The following is a 20,000-nucleotide window of genomic DNA, read 5'->3' on the forward strand; positions in this document are numbered from 1 at the left end:
GGGATTTATCCCAGGAATGCACGATTAGATTCATGTGCAGAAATCATTGCATATAATTTATCACATAACTAAAAAAAGATATGGTTATCTCAATAGGCACAGAAAAAGCATTTGACAAAATTCAACATCATTTCCTGATAAAAATTCAACAAGTGAGAGAGACTTCCTGAATAAATCATATCCATGAAAACCATCAGGTAACATACTTAGTGATGAAAGCCAGAATGTTTTCCCCAGGATCACATGCGAGACTAGAGTGTTCACTCTCACCATTCCTATTCAAGATCGTACTGGAGATTCTAATCAGGGCAAGGAGGCAAGAAGAGAGAGGCATTCAGTGGGTAAAAAAGAAGTAAACCTTTTTATTTGCAGATGGTATGATTGTCTATGTAGAAGTTCTGATGGAATCTACACACACATATAAGCTACAAAAACTATGAATTGAATTTACCAAAGTTCCAGGATGCAAAATCAATATATAAAAATGAATTTTATTTCTGTGTAGTGCAGCAAACCATTCAAAAACAATTTTTTCACAGTACAATTTACAATAACAAAAGATATGAAATAGGGGAAATATGACAAAATATGCAAAAGATCTGTATACTACAAACTACAAAATATTGCTGAAACAAATTGATGAAGACTTGAGTAAGTAGAGAAATAGAGTTCATGGCTCAGAAGACTCGATGTTGTTAAGATGTCAGTATTGCTTCAATTGATTTATAGATTGAATGCATTCCCAGTCAGAGGTGTGAGGATTTTTGGGGGGGGGGATAGAAATAGACAAATTGATTCTAAAATTCCTACGGAAATGCAGAAGACCTAGAATAGCAAATGCAGTTTTGAAAAAGAAAAAAAAAAAACAAAGTTGGAGGATTAACAACACTGTATTTCAACACTTATTTTAAAGCAACAGTAATCAAGACTGGTATTGATGTCAAGACTGACAAATAGATTAATAAAACAGAATAGACATTTGAGAAATAAACCCACACATGTAGGGACAATTGATTTTTGGTATAGGCAAATTCCATGGAGAAGCAATAGTCTGGTCAATATATGGTTATTGAAAAGTTTGATATCCAAAGATTAATTCAGCTTGCACTTCACACCATAAACAAAGATGACCATAAAAGGGATGATAGATTTAAACACGCAATCTACAGCTATAAGGTTTCTGGGAGAAAGCATATGGGAAGCCTTTGTGACCTTTGGCTAAGCAGAAGTTCTTTAGCAGCAACATGAACAGGGCAATCCACCAAGTATTGAATGAATACGTTGTACTTCATCACAATTAAAAATTTCCGTTAAAGGCACTGTTAAGGGAATGAAGATGCAGGACACAGATTGGAAGACAGTGTTTTTCAGTCCTACATTTCATCAAGGAGTTTTACCCTGCACGTGTAAATTACAGTTGAAATTCAGTAGTAAGGAAATGAGCAGTTCAGTTAGAAAATGGGCAAAAGATTTGAACAGATATGTTACCAAATAAGATACAGAGGCAAATATGCATATAAAACATGATCAACATTAATATTCAGGGAATGCATCTTAAAACCACGAGGTGATATACCACTTTATACTTATAATAGTTAAAATTAAAAAGATTGACCATCATAAGCATTGGCAAAGATGTGGGCAAATTGAAACTCATACACTCTCCTGGTAGAAATGTAAAAATGGTATAATCACTTTGGAACACAGGCTGGCAGTTTCTTAAACACTGAACATATACCTAAAATATGATTATTCCCTTTTTATGTACTTACCCAATAGAAATGATAGACTGTATCTTTACAAGCTGTGTACAAACGTTCATAGCACCTTTATTTGTGATAGCCCCAACAGAAAACAGCTGTAATGTTCATTAACTGGTGAATAGATGAATAAAGCCTAATATTTCCACATGATGTAATATGCTCAGTAATGAAAAGATGACTCTATTGATATATGCTACAACATGAATACATCTCAGAGTAATTATACTGAGTGAAAGAAGCCAGACTAAAAAGTGCGTGCTGTTTGATTCTGTTGATAGAAATTCTAATAAAATACTGTGGCAGAAAGCGGCTGAGTGGCCGTCTGGAGACGATGGTTGGAGGCCAAGAAGGGGTGGGAGGGAGAGTTTGAAAGAAGCACGAGGAAATGCCTGGGGTTACAGGTACATTCCTGTCTTGACTGTGGTGTGTGGTTCAAGGTGCGTACCTAGGTCAAACCTTCCGAATTGCACACTTTAAATGTGTGTGATTTGTTGTACGCCGGTTGTATCTCAAAACACCAATTAAAAAAAACCAAACATGTTCTTTTTGCCTAAAAAAACATACACAGTAAAATATTTAAAGAAGGACGTCAGTAACTCTAGTTATTTCTGCGTGGTGGGACTATTAATTAACTTTAAAATGATTTCTCTAATTACTAGGCTTTACTTTGATAATTTTAAAATTAAAGCAAACTGAAATTAGTGTCCAGTCTACAAAGTATTTTATTTGATTGTCTGGCTACAGAGAACATGGCATTGGAACTAAGAACACTATCATCGACCATTAGACTGTTCATTTATCCGTTCATCCAAAAAGGAGTTGAGTTCTGACTGATGAGGACAGCTGAGCCCGTGAGTGTTGGGGACGGAAAATGGAGGGAACGGAGTAGAAGCGGTGTTGTGGGCAGAAAGAAAAGAATTAGAACATGCACAGTAGCAAGAAGCAAACTGGCTCGGGTGGGACATCAGGTAGTTGGATATTAAATATGGGTGAATTTTGAGATCGGTGGTAATGGGATAGCATCATCCCTGTTCAGTGTTGCTACAGTTTGTGCAACGTAAATATTTCTACAATACTTTTTAAAGGGTAAAACAGTTGTACACTCCGTGACATAGCAGTAAGTTTTTAATTTCCGTAGAATCTTTAAAGGCTTTATGCGGAAGGAAAAGTAGAAGGCACTCCTTCCATTATGTTCACTTGATAGAGAGTTTGAGTCCCAAATAGGTGATTCCCTGTAATTTGCAGAGTTCGCAGGTAGAAGAGGTAAGGTCAGATTCCAGGTCTCCTGATAAGAATATCCCAGTCTCTTTTCACCACAGCACGCTGCAGCATGGTAGCTTTTTTTCCTCAGTATTTAAAAGCAGAGATGATTAAATGACTGGAATGAATAAATAAAACATGTTCAGTGGACAGTTTTACTAGAGCCAGAGGGCTCGAAAATGGAAAGAGGCAGCCTCAGGCCTCCGTTTCCTGCAGGCCGAAATAATTTGTCTTTGAAAACGGTCCACCCTAATCATAGTAATCATCATCACACATAATACAATCCCATTTTATGTGGCACATTCCAGGCCAAACGAATCCCCCTGAATGCTTTTCAGAGTTAATATAAAGGTCCCCAATTACATGATGCTGTGATGAAGTTAAATAATGCAGTGGCAGAGTTATACTAATAAATGGTAAGAGGGAGTGTGGACGATGGTCAGGCAATAGCAGTGGAGGAAAGCAGTGTTTCCAAAACAAGATCAAGAGTCAATGAGGCAGAGAAACTGCCAAGGCGGGTCCAGGGGCCAGCGACCCAGTAATCCTGAGCCTGTGCACAGCCCGGCGCCATCTCTTGGTAGTCAAGGGTATCACAGCTTCAAATCGCCTCACCTACAAACTGACATGCATTTCTTCAGGTATTAGTAGGATAGTGTTATAATGAGATCACTTGATATTTACAGAGGTGTTATTTCCAAGGCACTCAGAGAAATAGCTTTTTAAGAAATTCAGTGTATTATTAGTATTTTTGTTCCTGTTGTTTGGAGAACCCAAATGTTGCATTCCTGAATTGAAGGTGGCAAACTGAAGGTGTCAAGGCATCGCTCCGGCCCCTCGTGGCTTTTTATTTTTATTTTGGCCCTACAGTGCACCAGACCACCTTTTCCTTCTGAGTAGGTTTTGCTTAATGGCAGAGTAGAGGTGCTGACGATTTGCATGCAGGCACAGAGCGGGCGACCAGCTTTGTGAGTCTCTCACTCAGGGTGCTGGGGCCTTGGCAGGGTGGCAGAGTAGTTGGACACTAGAGTGAGGGCTGTGTCTCTCAGCACAGTGGGGGAAGCTAGTGTGTAAAGGACGCTGCTCGACACACTCTCAAGGGCATGTCACCCTGGTAGCCAGATTCTGAAGGTGGTTCAAAACCTGTAATTCTGGAATATGTTCTATGTTTATTGTAATGATACCCCTACCAAAAACACAAAAGCTGCTTGCATTTAACAGTCACACACACTAATTGGAAATACCAGAGATCTTTGGCCAGCCTGCCAGACCAAGGGTCTGCTCCCAAGTCCTGAGTCTGGAGATGAGATTGCTGGGCATTGGGGAAAATCTTTAGAGTAACACCATCTTCTTCTGCGAGGAATTTTGTCCTGACAGTGGGTCTGGACTTTTCCATTTTTAATTTTTCCCTTTCACTTCTACTCACATCCTCACAACTCATTTTGTTCCAAAGCTGCTCTGGGGTTTGCTTCTGAGTGCAAAGCAGAAGTACGTCTGCACCTTCTCAGCAAAGTCATTGTTTGGCTGGGTCGCTTCGTAATGAGATTTTTCAAAAACCTCTCTCCTCATATATCAGTTATTCCACTCCCTTCATCCTCTTCCTCAGGGTTCTCCACGATCCTACTCATTTGTCAGACTGTCTGGGTCTATGGTTTGGCATTTGAGAAAAAAGAAAAACGAGAGATATGTACTTTTCTTTTTCTTTTCTTTTTTCTTTTGGCATTTGGAAAAAAGAGAGAGGGTGCAGTGTCTCCTTGGCTGTAATCTTGGGATTTTTTTTTTTCCCATTTCTGTGTGCCCTGCTAGGTCATGCCTCACTTTCAGTATCTAAGAAAGAAGATTGTTCAGTTTAATGTGCTTTTGGATTTCCGTGATGATGGTTCTAGAAGAAGAGCATTCTAGAAATCGATACTCTCTGTGTTTATGTCCCCAGACACTGGAAGACCTCACTTCCTGAAGCGATTGTACAAGTCATTAACCTGTGATCACCTCAGTGATAACCCAAGGGACAAGATGAATTGCAGAACGGATTTCTGATTTCACGTAGGATAGTCAGTATGAAGGGGAAATACACCGGTACTTGAGCACCGAACAGGCAGCCCTCTGTTCCCGTGGAAGTGCCAGAGGCTGAAAAGCCACCCGATGGCGATTTAATCATGGTTCCAATGCCGTCAAAATAGGCACTAGAGAAAAACGCTAGCAAAGCCTTAGGCAGTAGGCATGTGAATGGAAAGATGTCTGTATTTCTGTAATTTGTCATTTAGGTGTTGCTGCAGAACCTAATACAAATACACCGTCTTTGACACATTCCCTTCCACTTGTAGACATTATTTTACGATGGGAATAAATTTCTTCTTTATTATAGTCACTAAGCATGAGTGATTCACTTCTTCAGTTGATCGATGAGGGTTTTTAAATGTCTCACTCACTGACAGATTCATTCTTTCATCACACATACCTCAGCTTGGGTGCTGAGTAGGCACAGGGGGTGGGAGGGCGATCAGAAGTAGTTCTTGTTTCTGTCCTGATGGGTTTTATAAGTTAATGGGGAAAGACTGGTGTTGACCACAGTGTCCCACAGGTGCTGGCACAATTGCATAACAACAAGGAGTAGTTGAAGGTGCCTCTGGGAAGGGCATGTGGGCAGGGCGTTCTGGAGTTCTCATTGGTTGAATTTGCTTGTGGTCGTCTTGGACCAAACGAGAGGCACATTTACAAACGTGCCTTTCCCTGTGACTGCTCCGCAGGTGAGGTCCTGTGGTGATATCTATTTTTCATAGCGTTTGGTAGTTTTTATTTGCCCTTAATACATATTTAGCATTGTTTAGTTCATCAGTTTCATCAGATGAAAAATCCCCAAACATAAGTGCCCCACCAAAGCGATGCCTAGAAAATGTTCAAAAGATTGCAGTACGTGGGCAGCTTGTTGGGATCTGACATTCGTCAGATTACAGTGAAATGTGACTCCAGATCTGGTGGGAAAACTACATCCCTTCCCCACCCCACACCAGTTGGCCCAGCAGGCAGCAACAAACGTTCACCTGCAGTGTTACTGAGAGCTCTGGCAAAGGTGGTTGTGATGGGGACCACAGGGCAGCAGGGCGGAAAAAGACATTGACATTGAACATCCTGGAATTTAAAAAGCCCCTCAAGCTTTTTCTCCCCTAGAGGAGTTTGCTGCTTTTTTTCTTCATTTCAGGCTTTGTCATTTTCTCCTGTGTCTGAGCTTGTCCCAGCTGTGCCCTGGGGGCGTCCTTCAACAGCCACCATCCTTTGCTGAGAATAATAGGATTTACTGGAGAGAAAATAAAGGATCACATTATCCAATAGATTGGGGGCACTCTGATTCAAATACAATAGGGCAGGCATTCTGTGAGTCTTTAATGTACTAATACATGTTGTAAATTTCTAAGGGAGTGATTTTGAACAGTCTTTAAAAAGACCTATTTTAAATATTTCTCAGAAATCGGATTATTTACGATGACTTCAGCTCCATGTAGTGCATGCTCCAGCTTACAGCGATTGCAGTAACAAGCAATTCCCTCGTTTCTTGTAACTGGAAGTTCAGGTGTAGGAGGGTTGGTTCCTCAGCTCAGTGACAGCACCCAGGGGCTTGGGGTTTTTCCTCTTTGCCACGTTCAGCGTTGATTCGTGCTTGGACTGCTAGCGGCATGGCTGCGGCAGGTGCAGACCCCAAAGCTAGAATGGCAGCTTCCTTGAGACGTGACTATTTCTGTCTAGGGCTTTTTTCTTAGAGGGAAGAGACTTGTTCCAGCATCTCCCCATTGGCTTTCCCCCACGTCTTTGGCTGGAATCGGGTCTTAGCTTTGCTCCAGAACTAATCCATAGCAAGGAGGATGGTGGAGCCCTCTGTCAAGCACGTGGCTACACAAAGGATACAGAGATCCCTGCACAACACTGAGGTCTGTTTGGTGTGAACTAGGTGGGAATAAGTGCTAGGGAGGCCATTAATGACGTCCACTTAAGAAATACATTGCTGTGGACTGAATTGTGTTCCTCCCCCAAATCGATATGCTGAAGCCCTAACCCTCAGTGTGACCATATTGGGAGATAGGGTCTTCAGCTGATTAGTAAGGTCAAACGAGGTCATAAGGGTAGGGCTCCAATCTGGTAAGCCTGGCGGCCTTCTAAGAAGAAGAGAGATGGAGAGCCCCCACCCAGGGAAAAGCCAGGTGAGGACACCTGTTTGTAAGCTAGAAGGAGAACGTTCACCAGAAACCAACCCTGCTGGGCCTTGATCTGAGACTTCCTGTCTCCAGAATGGCGAGAAAACAAATTTCTGTTGTTAAGCCGCCCAATCTATGATGATTTGTTGTGGCAGCCTGAGCCAACTAATGCATATGCCAATGTGATAAGACATTAAAATAATATAGAAGTTTCTAGAAAAATGGAGAAATGCTCCTCTTGTTTGCCAGTTTCATTCCTGGAGATTCCCGTTAAACACAGGTGGCAGTATGCTTTTCTAGTTTTTTTTTAATGGTTACCCATTGTGTGTGTGTGTGTGTGTGTGTGTGTATTCATGCATATATATCACCTTGTACACATACTTGTTTGATATTTACTCTTTTTAAGAAAAGATGTTATTTATTTGTTTTTAGAGAGAGGGGAAAGGAGAGAGAGAAACATCAGTGTGTGGTTGCCTATTGTGCGCCCCCCACTGGGGACCTGGCCCACAACCCAGCCATGTGCCCTGACTGGGAATCGAACCCGTGACCCTCTGCTTCATAGTCCAGCGTTCAATCCACTGAGCCATGCCAGCCAGGGCGATATTTACTCTTTATTTTTTAACATTGACGTGTTACTTACTCTTACACAAGTTGTGTATTTTCCCTCAACAAAATCCGTAGCCTGACCTCATTCCTTATAAGGGCTGCACCAGAAGGGCGTGCAGATGCACCAGCATGCCTTCTCCAGCCATCTCAGCCTAGCTGCGTGAAGTGGCTCCCACACTGACCCGAACACGGGATTTGTGTTCAGCACGACCTGCTGGTCTAGAATTCCAGGTTCTTTGTTTGTTGCTTTTGAAGAAGACTTAATTTCCTGAGGCTCTTAGGACGTTGGACCGCGGCAGAATGTAGTTGGCCAAAGGCACCCAAGGGTGTAGCAATGACACAGGGCACCGATGAATGAGCGTGTGCCGCGTGGCCTTCCCCTGGCCCCTGGGCGTCACAAGTGATGGCGTCCCATTCCCTAGGGGGCCGTGCGTTTTGTTCTGTCGTGTGTGATGGTGAGTGTGATGGAAAGTGTGACATTGCTTAATAACCTCTGACTCACTCCATTTTGGACAAACTCTCCTTCAAGCTACGAATATGGCAAATCTGACTAATGAATGTACAGGCAGGATTTTGCCCTCATAGAAGATTCTGGCCTCCCTAGAAAAGTCTTAAAAATTTGTCTAATGTTGACACGGAAAATTATTTCTCATAATTTGTGTTATTTGATTCTAATTTTATTTATCAACAAACACTCTGTAAATGTGGGAAACCCACCCTAGAAAAGTCATTTAATCTTTAAACCCACTTAATCCTATTAGCGGGGTTGTTAAAATGAGCCTGGTGACTTGAACAGGCCTGGGAGTTTACACAACTGCCTTGCTTGCAAGAGCCAAGATATTGTTGTGTTTGTCACAGACAAAAGATGACCTTCCCTTGGGGATTGGATTGGCTTCCAGCGGAAAGATTATTCTGCAAATCCATTCCCCGTACAAATGCTGTTAATCGTTAGACCCGCACCTTGGTTTGTTGACTCAGTTGCCTGAAGGCCCAGATGTCCTGTTCTGGAAGGCTTGTCAAACAATGGAACCTTTCACATCTTTATTTTTAAAGCCTCATTGTCTCTTGGATTTATTTTAGGTGACAGCACACATAAGCAAAGGAGAGAAAACGAACCATAGTCATTAAATTGATGAATCAGAGACTTAAGTTTTTTAAATGAACTTTTTCCCTTGATTTCAAAATATTATAAGCAAAAATATCTTTCCCAAGTCCACTTAATCTTTAGCACCTCATTTATGTCATGTATGGTGTCTTTCTAGAAAAGGGTGATGAAAAAATTACCCACATTTCAGACACTTGAGGCTCAGATAGTTTTCAGGCTTTGTTGTGTAAAGGTTTTCTTTTTAATAGCACTTTTTAGTTCTATTATATTATTTTTCTAGAGTAATAGCCACCAATTTGCCCATTAACTCCCATTTGATGTTACCTTTAAAAATCATGAATTCTTTAAATTAGGGAAAAACAGTTATCTTATTCAAAGTCTGATCCAAATGCTATTATATAAAAATGCATGTCAAGCAATAATGGTAAAATAAGTATAATTATATGACTACATATAATCAAAAGTATTTTAAAGTACATTTTTAATTACATGTAGCACATCTGATGACTCACACAAGATTTAAAGATGCACATCTATTATTGGCATCACAATCTATCTGATTAATACAAGGTTAGTAGGACGTAGGCACAGTCCAGTCTGCTAGCCTCACACTTGTCCGTGGTCAGTAAAAACCAGGGAAGATACTGGGGAATTCTGTGGAGATACGATGACATTTTCCAAATCATTTCTCTTCTTCATCTCTGTGCCTCTAAGTAGAGGAAGGATTTCTTAGGCGCTCGTATCCAGGAATGCTGCCTGGTGAGGTGTTGATTCAAGCTGTCATTTGACTATTATTAATTCAATCTTTTAATCTGAATGTAGCTAACAAGTTTCCTTCCTCTATGTCTGAAATGTTCAACCTCAGAGTAGGAGCTGCCTGAAATGGATGATGCCTTTTAGAATCTTTCACTCCACAGAACTGATGCTGTCACATAAGATTGTGACTAAGAGTGCTGAGGGATCCAATCCCTCTCAACATGTGGCCCACACTGTCCACCTTTACTGGGAAAACTTTGTCCAGGGATCGGGCGGGGGCAGCTAGTGTTCGTCCTGGCCAGAGGTAGGCCAGGGATGAGCAGTGCACAGGCACGGCATTGGAAAGCATTAGACAATATCAAGATTTTCATCTGCAAATGCAGAATGTGTCCAGCTCTCTGGCCACTGTGGGATCCTTGGCTGTTCTTCTCGTTGCCAAAATTGTTTATGTGGAGCATTGGCAACTTTGTATCGGTCCTCTGCACTCCTTCAGAAGGTTCTGCATGGGCCCAGAAGGGTTAGAAGCTGCTCCTCTTTTGAGAGTCTCTCTGGGCGACTCACACAGAGACAGATGGTCTGGGCACACGTTGGTGCCAGTGAAGGCCAGTTTGGGTCCATCGAGTTAACTCAGTCACAAAAGTTCACCAGAGATGAAGCCCCGTCTTAGACCTGGGAGCAAACGGTACTCTCACATGATCTGTTTCCTCTCCTCTATTTTTCTTTCTTAATTGGTTTCTTAGAAGAAAGTCGTGCTGTAGAACTGGCACCATGCTTGGAATTGGAAGACCTGGGCTTCCATGTCTGCTCTGAGAATGTTAGTCAATCTCCCTAATCTCAGAACCTTCATAGTAAAAGGGGACAATCTCAGAGCTGTTGGAAAAAATGTGGAATGAGGAAGTGAGGGCTTGGCACAGAGCGGGGCACATTGTGAACACTCAGTGGATTCCTCGGACTATTCATCTACTCTCAGAACAGGGAAGGGCCTTCTATTTTGTTGGAGTAACACTTCATGGTTTTAAATAAAAGGCTCAAAGTCCTATTTCCTACCATGTTTCTGAGAACCAAGTAAAGAGGCTGGCCCGTCACGTTGGGGAAATTGTTCTCTACCTCACACATTTGGCAGTGTGGGAAATTTTGGTCAAGATAACATCCGTGGAGAACTGTCCCATGCCAAGCTTCAGTGCTAGGTGTTGCGAGGGTTACTGAGGTACAGCCTGTCCTTAAAGAGGATTAAAATTGCATCAGGGGTCTGAGAGGCAAGTGCAAAAATTACTATTTAGTAATCGCCACCAAGGGTACAAGATGCTGAGGGGAATTCAATAGTGAAGAGCTCACACCTGAATTTGAGGGTCAGGCACAATATCGTGGTACCGCTCTGTGTGTGTCAGTCAAGAGTCAACATATTCTCAAGAGCCCAAGAGCGTGACACAGTTAAAAAACAGAGGCTTGCCCTTGAAAGTCACAGTGCACTGTTACCTAAGACATACCCAAAACTTGTCTTTTTAAAACATTGTGTTTAAGCAGACTAAAGTTTTCTGTGTGTATTATGATATCAAGAACATAAAGAAGAGAAATCACAGGGGGAAGTAAACAGAAGCATATGCCAAAAAAAACCACCCTACTCCTTTGTTGGTTATATAAAATAATTATCTTCTCCAAAAAACAGAAGCACAGTTACTGAATTTTAAAGTGGTCGTATTTAAAGATCACTCACCATGACTAAAGCACACTACAGGCAAAACTTGTCTTTTAAGTGACAACTTAGAGTTGAAAATATTGTCATATTCTCTCAGATCATTGTTTCCCAAACTGGAAATCTGAATATTGCTTTCCTTTGTAAGGTATTTTTACATTATTCACGAATAAGAAACTGTAGTGTTTCAGATGAGGGTGGATGGTCGGGGTTCTGATTGACAGATTGACCCCCACGTGTACCCGAGCAGCTTTTGCTACCTCACCACACCTGCTTCGCCGTGGCTCCCACCACGCTGTTTAATTTGTCAGTTGACTTCCTCCATTTTTGTCTTCCAAAAATTGTTAAAACCTTTGATTGGCTAATGACTCCCCCTTCCTATGAGGTCATAATAATTTTATAACAACCATGCTGTTATAAAATTAGTTTTCTATTTCCATGGTGAAATTAATGAATTTTGGGGAGGAAGGAAAGTGAATTCATGTTACCACTTTACTTTGAATGAGAAGTCTGTGTCTCTCATGCTTCCTTCCATCCATCCAAGAATCACATAATATCTTTTTGTGAAAGACAACTTTTTGAAATGCCAGTTACTTTAGTGCTTGAGGCTTTTACACCTTGGTACCAAGTGTGGGGTGGGAGCCCTCAGGAAACAGGCCAAATAATGGTCAGGCTCGTTTTTTTGTCTTGCCCTTTAGCTAGAGCAAAATCAGATACATTTTAATTCATTTCCTGAGTCAGCAGTTGTCTGCCTGCTCTGTGCCATGTGATCAGTGAGTGTATTTCCTTTTGTGCTTCCAGGTATTTCAAGGCTGGATTGTATCATACACGCATTTAACTCCTAAGAAATTAACTAAATGTGTGATACACCAACTGTTCTATTACAGTAACAAAGCAAACATTCTGTAACATTTTATTTTGCGTATATATGTGTAATTATATACTATACTCATTACATTTATATATACATACAAAGTATAGGATTACAGTCACACTTCCATGTACATTGAACTTCATGAATAATTTAAAGAAACTCAAGGGTAATTTTTGTCTTAAGTGCTAGCTCGAGGGTCACACCCCTGGGTGGAAAGAGGCCCCTCTGCCTGTGAGAGCTTACTGGCTTCCCTGCTCTGCTCCCAGCCACCTCCCTGAACAAAAGCCTTTCCCATTCTGGTCTGGGGGATTCTCAGCAGATTTCTCTCATGGTGTTGGCCATGCATGTGGATGTACTTCAGAACCAGTTATCCTTTGCAGAGTTGGTGCTCATTACAAGCCTGATATGGGGGGGTGAGGGGGGGGCTGATGGACCGGCCTGTGGTCTGGCTCTCCACGTGTCTGATCGGACTTCTGTGATGATGATAGTGGTTCCCACAGCCGTCTTTGACAGGGTCCGGATAGAGTTGGTGGGGAGGAGCGGGGCTGCTGCTGCTTTTCTCCCAGAGAAAAATGAACAAGTGCCCTGCTGGGTACAGGCTCTGGGTCACCCTTTGTTCCACGTGTCCATGGCTTTTCTTTCTCCATCTCAGTTTCCATTTCCGTTTCTTCCTGTCTCCTTTGAAATTGGTGATTAGCAAGACCCATTTGTCATCCATTTTCCTTGGTAACCCAGCCTTGTGCGTGTGTGTCTTTGCGTGTATGCATGTGCGTGTGTAAACACATGCTTTTATCCATCCTGCTATTCCCTCTCAAGTCAGGCATGAGGCCAGGACTGCACCAGACAGTGTTCTGGGTGCTGGGCTTTGCCAGCTGTGTGCCACCCCTTGGTCCTCCTGCCAGTGGTTTGAGCTTAGCTCTCCTGCGGAGGAGAGTGGGAGTGACCTGTGACCTCTAGAATCTTGACTGAGTTATCTCCCTACATTGAGAAATTCTGTAGGGTGAAGGCCATTCAGCTTTGCCTTTGGATGTTATTGAACCTCTCTTAGAGTAGGATGTTCTGCCAAAATTTATTAAATGACCCATTCGGTGATGCAAACTCAGGAAAAGTTAATGGAGGACGTTTTGGCATTTCTACTTTCAGTCTCCCACAGACATCCCACTGGGAAGCTCACATGGGGGATGATGATGGTATGGGTTTAAACTTCAAGAAAATAGCACCATCTCAGAAAGTCCTGTTCTGCAGAATCAGAACAAGAACCACGGGTGCTGGCTGTCCATGTCCAGCAGGGGGCAGTCTAGCACCCAGAGGTACTAAAATTGGGACCCCAGTTCACACATTGAACACACGGGGCTTCCTTTCTTGGAGAGGAAGTATCTGAATATTTTGTAACTTGTTTTAAGTTTCAGCTGCTTAAATTTTGCATTTTGTAGGCTGAGCCATTGGTTGTTTCTGTGCTGATGGGCAACCTCATTGTCACACTGGGGAGCAGGAGCGCAGCCAGGCTCGGTGTTCAGACGGTGGACTCAAACTCCAGATATTTGCCCACCAACTAGACCAAAAATAAAGAGCCTTTTGGTGACATTCACAGTGAGTGGCCTGGAGCCTGGATCCCAGCACCAGGTGTGAGATCAAGTGCGTCCTGCTTGCTCCTTAGCTCATGAGTCGTTTCCAGTTGCGTGTTCCTGTTCAGGTCTTGTGTGGTTGTTACACGTTAAACAAGAGCTTCACAGGATTTTTTTTTTTTCAGGAGAACACATCATTTTTCCAGTAGGTGCACATCTGCGCGTATGTGCATGGAAATAAGCTGCTGAGATTACTGCTGACCTTGGCTACATGGAATGGCCCTAATGCATCCTATTTCATTCCCATTTATTCTGTTTCATAAGCAAGTCTAGTCAATACCTGTTACCTATATTTGACAGTCCACTGCGGGATCACAGACTGCAGCTTGGGAAACAACCCTGCCTAGCAAATCTAGCAATTTCAGTTTCAAAAGGAATCCCCCGGCCCCCAGGGCTCCTCCCACTTACTGTCCCGGACACAAGCTCTCACCCTTCCGGTTCCCTTCCCTCTGGTGTGAGTGCTTTCCTGGGCCAGCCCTCGCTCTGCCCTGATGGGGTTTCCTTGCAGATACCACCTGGTCCCAAGGCTGCAGCTCCTGCTGCTACTGTGTGATTTGTAAGCACACAGTCTCCACTCCGGAGTCTCCGTCTCTGGCTCCAGTAGCATTCGGATAGTTCCATGTAGCTTTACGCCCATCATCTTGCCCTCAACACGTCCTGAATCAGAATCAGTATCTTTTCTGAATACCTCCGTTTCCCTCCTTAGTCTGTTAGTGGCTTTCTTCCCCCATCCACCCTGGCTAACCATGCCAGGCCTTCACTGACAAATGCCTTCCTTTGTCATCTGTAACTAGTCCGTCATCCTGTGTTGTTAATTCTTGGCTTCAGCTTACGTTTCCATCCTTGCCAATGTATCCTATTGATTAAAAAAAATAGAGTGGTTTTCTATTACCTACAGAATGCATTTGAACTCTTTAGGATACTGAGCTACGGCCTCAACACTTACGTCCGTCTTTGCCCTAAATGCGCCCCGGGCTGTGTCAGAAGTTGAGCTCCCAGTGAGGAGCTGGACAGGAAGAAATCTTGCCTGGTCACGCAGGTACCTGTCTCCCCTCTTTGGCTAATAGGACACTTACCGCGAGTTTCCTGCCACACAGTGTCACTGTTCGGGTTTATGTTTGTCATGCTATCAGGTGCGCTCTGAAGGGTTGAGATCTGGGGGTCACCTTCAGTCCTCTCCTCAGCATCAGAGGAACCCGGCCACATTGATGCTGACCTTCAAGCCTGTAATTTCCAAACCCTCACGTGCCTGTGAGTGATGTGTTGGAATAGAGGGTGACTCAGCAAGGCTGGAGAGGGGGGTCCGCATTTCTCTTCAGCTCCCAGGAAATGCAGAGCTGCTCTGGGGAGACCCAGGCTTTGCACAGCTGAACTCAAACTCAAACCTCTCTCTCCCCCCTTCTTCCTCCTTGTCTCTGGTTGGAGCCCTTGTCACCTCAGACCCTCCTGACTGGCTTGCCTGCTGCCTATCTCCCCACTGCTGGCCTGCCCCTCGTGACACTCTTACCTCGTGAGTAACTAGTGCTGAGCTCCCCCAAACGAAAGTGCCCTGTGATTGGGGCAGGCTTTGCTTGGAGCACCCCCACTCTTTCTTTTCTTGTTTCTGTGGCTTCCCTCTTCTCTGCTGACCCCCTTTGGTGAACTTAATTCAGCTACTCTGCCTTCCCCCAGACGACTGGCTGGGTTCCACTTCGCCCCAGCCCAAGCCAGGCCCCACACAACTGAGCGCTTACCTTTTCTGCAGGGGCGTGGATTCCCAGCAGCACCTTTGATGTGTTCCTTCTTAAGGCCTCTGTTGCCCAACTGTGCAGGGTTACAAGAGCAGGGCTGAAGGAGCTGAGAGGCGATGAGAGGAAAGCATGGTTGGGAAGGACGGTGAAGTAGCCCATCCCCGACAGCTAGCCTCACTGTCTCGGCTGCCGTCCCGCTCCCACTGAGCTGAGGGTCTTCCAGCTGCGGGTGTGCACTGCAGCCTGTGAGCTGCGAGCCATTGCTATCACAGGGCGCCTTGGAGGGTACGGGAAGCGACCATGTCTCAAGTGCTGTGTTTCTATTTTATTTTAGTTTATTGTTATTTGTTTGTTATTATCATTTTTTTTTTTCTCGCTGGCTCACTTGCTCACTATTTGATAATATATTGCAAAGAGACTTGTCTCCCGTCAGCCCGGCAGGGCAGGCCCAGTGTGAGACTCTGGAGAAAGATAGGCGGGGAGGAAGCCCAGGTGGGAAGTGAGGTTCCTGGGTCTGGGGTCCCAGTTCTGTTCACATGTCTGTAGGTCACCTTGGAAGGGTGATCCAGCCTCAGAGTCAGAGTGGGAGCGTGTCTGATTAACAGGCCTTAAGGAGAAGTTACTACAGTCATGCAAAATACCTCTTATTTTTTTTAAAAAAAGAATGCAACCCAGTCTCTCCCTCCCAGCATCACACTGTAGTGTCCTCAGCGCCTGGAACTTTTCTTCTGCCTGGTGAGTAGGTCTTTGCAGGGCCTTCCCAGGCCCAAGGAACACATCGAAAGATCACTGAGGCCTGGGCCAAAGGCATTTCGTTCTGGATGCCTGCTGCCTCTGCAATAGGCAGGGAAGAAAACAGTCTCTGTGGAAAACAGGATGGAACCGTTTTCCACCCTAAGGAACCAGCCTCGCTCCCTCAGCCTGCAGGTCCCACCCCTCCCACCCGCTTCCCAGAGTCCCCAGCGTTTCCAGGGGTAAATCAGGAGCCCTGGGTATGAGCAACACAAAAACGAGGAGTTCAGTGTCTGGACATTGGTGGGAGGTGGTAGGCAAGAGGAGGAGGGGAAGAAATTTCAGCCCCAGAGGGGACTCCTGAGACCCATTTGCAAGATGGACACCCTACTCAGTGTGATTTCTGCGTTTACACCTCTTTAGTGGCCGGCAGTGGAATCAATAGAACCCCATGCTACCGGGTTAATAATGGGGCTGTTAGGTGGCCGCCAGGAGCACCAGGCTGTGGGATCTGTGGTCTGACAGAAAGACCGTGGCGCATTGACTTTTCTACTTCTCTTTCTCTTTCCCCAGGGCAGCCACTGAAGTTCTGGCAGCATTGCTGAAATCCAGTAAGTACCTCTCTTGAATAGTGGTTATTTCCCTCCCCTCGGAGTTCAGTGAAAGATGCACTTCTGTCTCTCTGGCTCATTTCCACCCTGGAGGGCAGGGGAGCCATTCCGGGGTCTGTGGGGCAAGAGGGAGAATGTGATGGCCGAGCGGAGCTCAGGGCTGCAGAGAGAGAGCTGATATCCCTTCCCGTGGGCATGCCTGCATATGATGCTGCTAAGACTGTGGATTCTAAAGGGAGCGCATTATCTGCGGGGGCGTGAAGAACTCTCTAGCTCCTTGTAACAGGACCATAAGCCGTAAGGACTGTGGGCATAAGCTCCAGGTTCCAGTGAGACTGTGCTAGAGAAGAAGAAGTGAAGGCAGTGGGTGAGAGGCAGGGTGCTTGGGTTTGGCTCCCAGCTTAGCTCCTGACTCTGCAATTTGGGGCAGGTGGGGTGTTGGCAACTGCTGGAAGCATGTAGATGCTAGTAACAAATTTATACTAAAACCTGGCTCTTCTGTGAGTTACTTGAGTAATTGCAGAAGAATAACTCTGGGGGTCTGAATAATTTGAGGATTTTTTTTTCCTTGCGTGGTAGCACTGGTCTAATTACATTGGGAGTCGAGTTCATGGGTGCAGTACAATAGAAGGCACCCCGCACTTGGGAGCGCAGAAGTCTGAGCTTAATGTTTTTATTTCTCCCCCCCTTAACCTCTTCATCTATTTTAATTTGGCAGCTTAGAAACCAGCTGCTTCGATTCTGCTGTTTGTTTCTCTATAGGGAGCCCAAGGCCTGTGGGTAAGAGGTGAACTTTAATAAAACTTATAAATAAATAAACAAATAAAAATAAAAACACCTTCTTTCCCCAGCCACACATCCCTGTCAACTGTGAGCACAGAGAGAGACCTGTATCACACGGTGCTTCCCTTTGTAGACTGGAGGGCGGGGCGGAAATGAAGCTTGAGTGCATGTGGCTTATTGGAACCTGATACAATGCCCAAGTCTTCCCCCAGCTTTTGGACCTGCAGAGAGAGTGAAGGTGCTTGGAAGAGGTTGGGGGTGTCAGGAGTTGAGAATGAAACCCTTGAGGCAGGAGGGCATGGAAAAGTTAACTCTCCCCAAGGGTTATGGGGAGAGAACAGGTCCTCCCTTCTTTAGACTGGACTCGCCTCAGGTTTGACGCTTGGTTCTCACCATGTACCTGCTCCCTCTGTTGCTCCCATTGTAACTCCAGGTGTTTGGGGCAGTGAGGTGAGGGAGTTCTTGGACTGCAGGAAGTAAAGGTGCTGAGAAGGGCTGGGTTAGCCAGCCTGGGAATGCAAAGCTATGGGAAATAAATTTCTCCTGCACCCCAGCGTGGGCTGGGCAGCGGAGGCTGTGAGATTCCATGGGAAGTGAGACACCTCTCTCAGCCATGAGCTCAGAGCAGAGTATCCTGATTTACAATGTATCTATCTTCCACATGCAAAAATCTGAAAGTAGTCAGGAGCCAGTTACTATTTCCATCTGAAACATGGTGCGGGGCTGGAGAAACCTGTACCAGCCAGTGTGAATACCGGCTCTCTCAGCACAGACGCTGTGCTGAGCAACTGAGCCTGCTGTGCCAGGGGCTCCGCTGTCTGAGTTTCCAATGCCTGCTCTCCCTCCAGAGCTCAGCTTGGGCATCATTTCCTCTGAGGGAACGTTCCCTGGCTGCAAAGGCCAGGTTCGCCGCCCCTCTAGGCTCCCCTGGGCCTTCCCATCTCCACAGTGCTTACACTGAGTTGGAATTGCTGTCCTTCCCTCCCAGCTGACCGCAGACCTTGCTGGAAAGGGTCGTCTTTGCTGGTCTTTGCATTACTGTCATCAGCACAATCAGAAGCCTGAAATAAGTAGTGATGGACTAAACTGTTATGTGAATGAATGACTTCTAATGTCTGCCCGCAGTATCACCCCCTTACTACCCGAATCCAGCGTCCCGTGCATAGGCTCAGTAATCTTAACCTTCGTCGTGCTAATCTCTCTGACTCTGCCAACAGATTGCTAGGGACCAGCCGTCCTCTGTGTGTGAAGCAGGCCTGCTGTCCAGGAGAAGGATGTAGAAGGTTATTTGCTAATTCTGCTGAGCTTTCCGTACAGACCCTTGTTTGGGTCTTCAGCTCTTTGTAACATGAGAGAGTTGCTGGAGGAGAGGTTCTCCAACGTTCTTCCTACCACTGAACACTCAGCCTTAATGTTTCGTAGGGCTTCTCGGCCTGGATGCTCCTGTGTTTTGTACGGCATCATCCTCGGGGTTGAGGCCTGGACTTTGCCTCTCTGGGTGTTTAGTGGCATCCCTGGTGTTGACTCACCAGTTGCCCATTGTTGCGAAAACAGTGGTCTCTGGCCTCTGCTAAATGTGCCCCGGGAGGTCAAAATCTCCTCCTGTCGAGAATCACTGGTGTGTATTTGGCCACATGAGCTGGTGCTCATTCAAGGTCTCAGGTGACCCCTCCCTAAATACCTTCATTGGCCCTCCTGGTATAACTGATCTTAACTTCCCCTGCATTGGTGCCGTTCGTACGGGTTCAAAAGAGGGAAGGACGCTGATGGCAGAAAGTTGTGAAGTGCAGAAGGGAGCAGGTCTGGAGAGCTGTGATGTCCCAGAACAGGAGAGGAAATAGGTTTCATTCCAGTGCCAGCTCCCACGTGTGGGTAGAGCGATGCTGAGATCATAGGTGTGTTGAAACAGCAGAGTCGTCTTGGCTTTGGGGAGGAGCTGCAACAGCACACCAGGCGGTTGCCCCCAGCCTACCCAGAGGATTGCATGGCATGGGAGGGGGAGAGGGCTGGGAACAGTTGGTATCGCCCCCTAGTCTGGGGTGGCTGTATGGGAGAAGAAGGCTGTAGAATTCTCTGGTCGCTTTCTGTTGTCTTCACGCATAGTTAAGGCCTGACATGCAATGTCAATTGGGATCCCAGTTGAGTTCATGTCAGCCGAGCCTAAATGCAGGACAGCAGTTTCTGTCTAAAAATCAAACCCTCGCTGTCTGGCACTGCTATCTAGGAACGTGTCTGTGAACCGCTGTCCCTAAAGACACAGCCCTTGTAGCTGGTGATC

At 45.1% G+C, this 20,000-nt stretch overlaps 1 protein-coding gene across 1 annotated transcript in view; it reads left to right on the forward strand.

The window, feature by feature from the left end:
• The window catches only part of AGBL1 (AGBL carboxypeptidase 1), a 470,051-nt gene that overhangs the window by 58,171 nt on the left and 391,880 nt on the right, over nt 1-20,000 (forward strand). Inside the window, exon 6 of the mRNA XM_045196586.2 lies at nt 16,902-16,939. Within this exon, the coding sequence (XP_045052521.2) occupies nt 16,902-16,939 (38 nt within the window). The remainder of the gene's footprint in view (nt 1-16,901; nt 16,940-20,000) is intronic.

This window comes from Desmodus rotundus, chromosome 10 (assembly GCF_022682495.2).
Source record: "Desmodus rotundus isolate HL8 chromosome 10, HLdesRot8A.1, whole genome shotgun sequence".
Lineage (NCBI taxonomy): Eukaryota > Metazoa > Chordata > Mammalia > Chiroptera > Phyllostomidae > Desmodus > Desmodus rotundus.